At 32.8% G+C, this 4,919-nt stretch overlaps 1 protein-coding gene across 1 annotated transcript; it reads left to right on the top strand.

The window, feature by feature from the left end:
• The first annotated feature begins 1,897 nt into the window (after positions 1–1,897).
• On the top strand, positions 1,898–3,495 carry LOC139865765 (uncharacterized). The gene is made up of 2 exons (XM_071853864.1): positions 1,898–2,403; positions 3,361–3,495. The coding sequence occupies exons 1-2, from the start codon at positions 1,912–1,914 to the stop codon at positions 3,376–3,378; spliced, it is 510 nt and encodes a 169-aa protein (XP_071709965.1). The 5' UTR covers positions 1,898–1,911; the 3' UTR covers positions 3,379–3,495.
• The last annotated feature ends 1,424 nt before the right edge of the window (positions 3,496–4,919 follow it).

The raw sequence follows: 4,919 nt of genomic DNA, 5'->3' as shown, positions 1-4,919 counted from the left end.
CTCCCGGCTTGTTATCTTTAAACTAATCTCAACCAACACTTGGTTTTGTCAATTATACAACTATCTCGTTCAATATGTCCACACAATATATTGAACAACAAATCTATCAACTACAAGAAATTCAAAGAGAATCGGGTTATCCCCAGTACCACCTTTTCAATCATAAACCCAACCACATACCGAAGCAGAACCCGAACAAGCCAGTGGTGCGAGGAGAAGACGACATCACCAACAAAAAGGCAAAGAAAAGGCACACGAACCGTGCCAAAAAAGAATTTGTACATCGTCCGAAGAGGTTTGGTTGGCGAAATGTTCGTTTGATTCATCCAAGAATTCGATTATCAGAACTCTCAAAAATTATTTATTTGTGGGGTGCCGTCATGAGCAAATTCGACGATAACGATCAAGGATGGTTTCGAAATGAAGATGCGTTGTCGGGAAAATGTCATTATGTGGACAAGGGTTGTAAAGCTTTTCAAGGTTATTATTGTTAGACGATAATAAAGACCAAGTTTGTATGTGGTCTTAGGTCCATTTAGTAATTAGGGTTTTAGAGTATTCATTGTAATCTATAAATAGTGGCTATTACAATCAATAATATTCACGGGTGGTCTATCAATTATGAGATAGAAAAACACAATCCAAGGCGTAGTGGAAATGTCGAACAAGGCTTTTACTAGGGTGCGGTAAAAGTACATTGTACGAATGAGATTAAGACGTGGTAGTTTAAAGATCCATGAGAATTTTTGAAAGACATACCGAAGTGGCTTGCGCATGCTGCAGTTGGTGGAGCTGTTTATGGTAGAGGTGTGCGCGATGATGACGAGGAAGACGCGGTCCAAACGATTAATATCACAGATGATCCTCCTGATAATGTGCTTTTAGGTGATGATCCGATTGAAAGGCCCATTGGAAGGAATTGAGAAAAGAAAGCGGCTTGGAATTTTGTATCTTCTGATGCGACGAAAAGCTCTCGTTCAACAAGCTCTTCAAAATTTGAAGAGTTATGTGAACAAGTGAACGTGTACAAGAGCAAAGTTGTAAAGAAAAAGCTTGAACAAATGGAGACAATCACTAAGGGCTAAGGCAGAACGTACGTAAGCCGCACTCAAAGCTATAAAATTTCTGTCGTCCTTGGACATCTCAAACATAAGGAACCCGAAAGAAAAGAAACGTTGCTTGAAGATGAAGAAGACCTTGCTCGAAGAGTACGACGACTTAATTCATTTGTCGGACGAAGACGCAGACCAGTAGTTTTAATATTTATATGATTAAATCATTTTATATTTCAATTTTAAGGACCTTTAAAAAATAAAGTAATTTAGGACTTTTATATATACTTATTGCAATTTTTTGTTTTTAATTTAGATTTTTTTTATTAAATGTAATTGTATTATTGATTTTTATTCTAGTTTGTTTTATTAAACTACTTTATTTTTGTAATTACAAAATAATAATATAACTGAGTAAACAAAATTAAAATTAAAATCAAAGAAAATGAAAAAGAAATAAAAAATACCCAACCCTATCCATCAACACGTCACCCCGTACGACACCCATTATTTATCAGTGTACTAACACACTCATTAAGCATCTCACCCCTGCCTAACGACAACAACACGCCAAAACGTCCATCATCACTGTTAAACATGATTTTAGTCAATTTGTGTTACTTGAAAATAAGATAATGATGAAATATTTTGATAGATTCAAATTTGACGCTTCCAACCTTTTCCCTCCACAAAGTACATATCATATCAATCCCCACATATATAAATACAACCTCATCTTCTTTGCAACAGTGTTTCAGTCTACCATATGTCTTTTTCTTCTTCCTCCATTTATGCCGTTCCCTTCATTTAATTCATGGCGTGTTTAACCACAATCATCATCATCATCGTCATCATCATCATGTATAACAATCATCATCAACAAACTTCTTCCGACCACCCTCGTATTTCATTCTCTCATGATTTCGCTGAATCTCTTCATTCTCGTCCTCAAATCATTAAACCCACTAGAGATTACAACGCCCCGCCAGTTTCTTCAGACTTTGAGTTCTCAGTTTCCGGCAACAACATGATGACTGCTGATGAGCTGTTTTTTAAGGGTCGGTTGTTGCCGTTTAAGGATGCTGGTGGTCCTGGACCCGTTATTGGACAGAAAACAACTCTCCGTGATGAGCTTCTCGCCGGAGATGATGACGACAACGGCGGTGGCGTCGGTGGTGGTGGGGTGTCGTCCCGGCCGCCGAAGGCTTCTAGCAGTACACGGTGGAAAGGGTTTTTGGGGCTCCGGAAATCTCATGTTGGGTCTAAGAGATCCGATAAAGGCGATGTGTCGAAGTCCGGGTCAGGGTCCGGGTCGGGTCAAGATGATGTTCATGTTTCCAATACCGCAAAGGTTTGTGTGTTTTTTTTTTGTTTTTGTTTTTATTATTGACTTAAAGATTGGGATGAAGGGACTAACAAGAAACTACCCTTAAATGGAATCTGTCTTATGATAATAGAATAATATTAAGATTTGATTTTATTCGAGATGTATTAAATTAAAAAAAAGAGTAATATTAATTAATACAGTAATAATAAAAAATGCCGTTAAGAAATTGAACCTTTCATTGTCAAGTTTGTAAGTTTATTAAATTTTGGTTTGATTTATACAGGAATAAATTTAGGAAAAATAAATAGCTTTAAGGGGTATGATAAATTATTAATTTTAAAATTAATATTTTCATTATAAAATTATTTATTTTAATGAATAAATTAATTAATTTAAGTATTAAAAATACGTTATAAAAAAGATAATTCACGCTTTGCAATAAATAATTAAAAGTAACTCTAACAAATACATTTACCATTCTCCATAAAAATTCTATTTCATCTTTTAAAACTAATCTTGTTATATATTTTGATAACTGACATATTTTATACACATTTAATTAAGTTACTCAGTACCTCTTATAGATATTAATATTTATATTTGATACTTATTGAATCAACTTTTATTAATTATTAATTATAAAAAATTATTATTTTTTTCACGAAAAACAGAAATTAAATAAATAAAAGTTTTCACAAAGATGTGAAAAGTGGACAATTACAAAATAAAAGTTACAATATTTACATCCACCCTTTCAAACCCATGAAATAACAATGCCATCTAATTTAGCCATCTTATCTTATAAATATTTCAAACTAAAATATATTACCAAAACTTAAACAATGGCATTCTCGAGGCCTGCACATCCAAAATAAATAAAAAAATAAAAAATAAAAATAAAAATAATTATAATAATAATAAATTAATTAATTAAAAAATTTGGAAGATTATATAAATTGTGATTTTATTTACTTTGTGTAGACAGGAAATGATGAATGAAGGAGGATCAAGTGCTAATATGGAATTTAGAATGCAATAATGCTGTAAAAGGGGGGTGGGGGTGATTCTTTATTGGAGCTAGAAAGAGGGTTATTTTGTAATTTTATGAAACTTAGGGGGTTAGTTTAGGTATTTTGGGGTGTTTAATGGGGAAATCACCATAGAAGTTAGTGTTTGATTGATGTAGGGAGGGTGAAATTGTAATTTTGTTAGAGGGATAATTGGATCTTTATTTAACAGTCAATTTGACTTCCATCTCTTTCACAAGATTCTCCTTTTCATGTTCATGTTGTTTTTTGGGTACCAAACAATATCACTACACTCACATTTCTTCCCATCTACCAACATTAATGCTCCTATTTTTATATTTTTAAACATTCTTACCATTGTCAAGAACTCAACATATATAACTATTTTAAATTGGACGATCTAGTACCTTACTAAAATTAGCATTCAGTGTTTATCATGGTGAAGTATATTACTTAAGACTAAATGCTGATATTTGTATGTATGAAAAAGGGTTTGTATATTTTTGGATGCAACTCAAACTAGTTATATTATACCTATATCTAAATGGTATAGTTCAAATGAATAGTCCTATTCATTATACCACTTTCACCACACTTAACCCCTTACCTTTTAATTAAAATACAAATCGAACCCCCCACTTTATACGTTTAATTTTCCTCAAATTTCAAAACCTTAACCCCCCACCTTTTATTAAAATACAAATCGAACCCCCACTTTACTAACTTTTTTTTTTATTCATTTTCCCACTTTCACCAAACTTAACCCCTCAACTTTTAATTAAAATACAAATCGAACCCCCCACTTTATACGTTTATTTTTCCCCAAATTTCACAAGCTTAACCCCCCACCTTTTATTAAAATACAAATCGAACCCCCACTTTACTAACTTTTTTTTTTTTACTAATATTCAATTTTCACAAACTTAACCCCCTAACTTTTATTAAAATACAAATCGAACCCCCACTTTATACGTAAAGTTTTTTCAAATTTCACAAACTTAACCCACTAACTTTTATTAAAATACAAATCGAACCCCCACTTTACTAACTTTTTCTTTTTAAAATAAAACCCGAACGCTAAAAGAAGCAACTTTCACAAAAGGAACAACCCTTCAATGTTATGTCGAAAAAAATTCTTTTTTACAAAATAGATCAAGACTTTTTTTTAACTCGCATTCAAAACGGAGCCCCCGGCGCGAAGCGAGGGCTCCATAACTAGTTGTAACTAAGAAGTAGGGTTTGTATTTTGTAAGTAAGAATTAGGGTTTGTATATTCTAAATGGTCAATCTAGCTAGTACTTCACAATAATTAATGCTCCTATAATATTACAGTAGTATCTAATCTTGTAAGGATTAAAGTTAGTTTTGGTGTTGACATTTAAATTGTTTCGAGCACCCTCTTGGCGTTCTCGACATCCTGTTGATCTCGAATTCTTTTGGTTTTCTTTATTTCCAATGGTGACATTTATTTTCGGTTTCTTTGTATTTGTCTTTTTTGAATCTAATACGGAA

This window comes from Rutidosis leptorrhynchoides, chromosome 9 (assembly GCF_046630445.1).
Source record: "Rutidosis leptorrhynchoides isolate AG116_Rl617_1_P2 chromosome 9, CSIRO_AGI_Rlap_v1, whole genome shotgun sequence".
In the NCBI taxonomy this organism is placed as follows: domain Eukaryota; kingdom Viridiplantae; phylum Streptophyta; class Magnoliopsida; order Asterales; family Asteraceae; genus Rutidosis; species Rutidosis leptorrhynchoides.
This window is presented reverse-complemented; position numbering and strand designations above follow the sequence as displayed.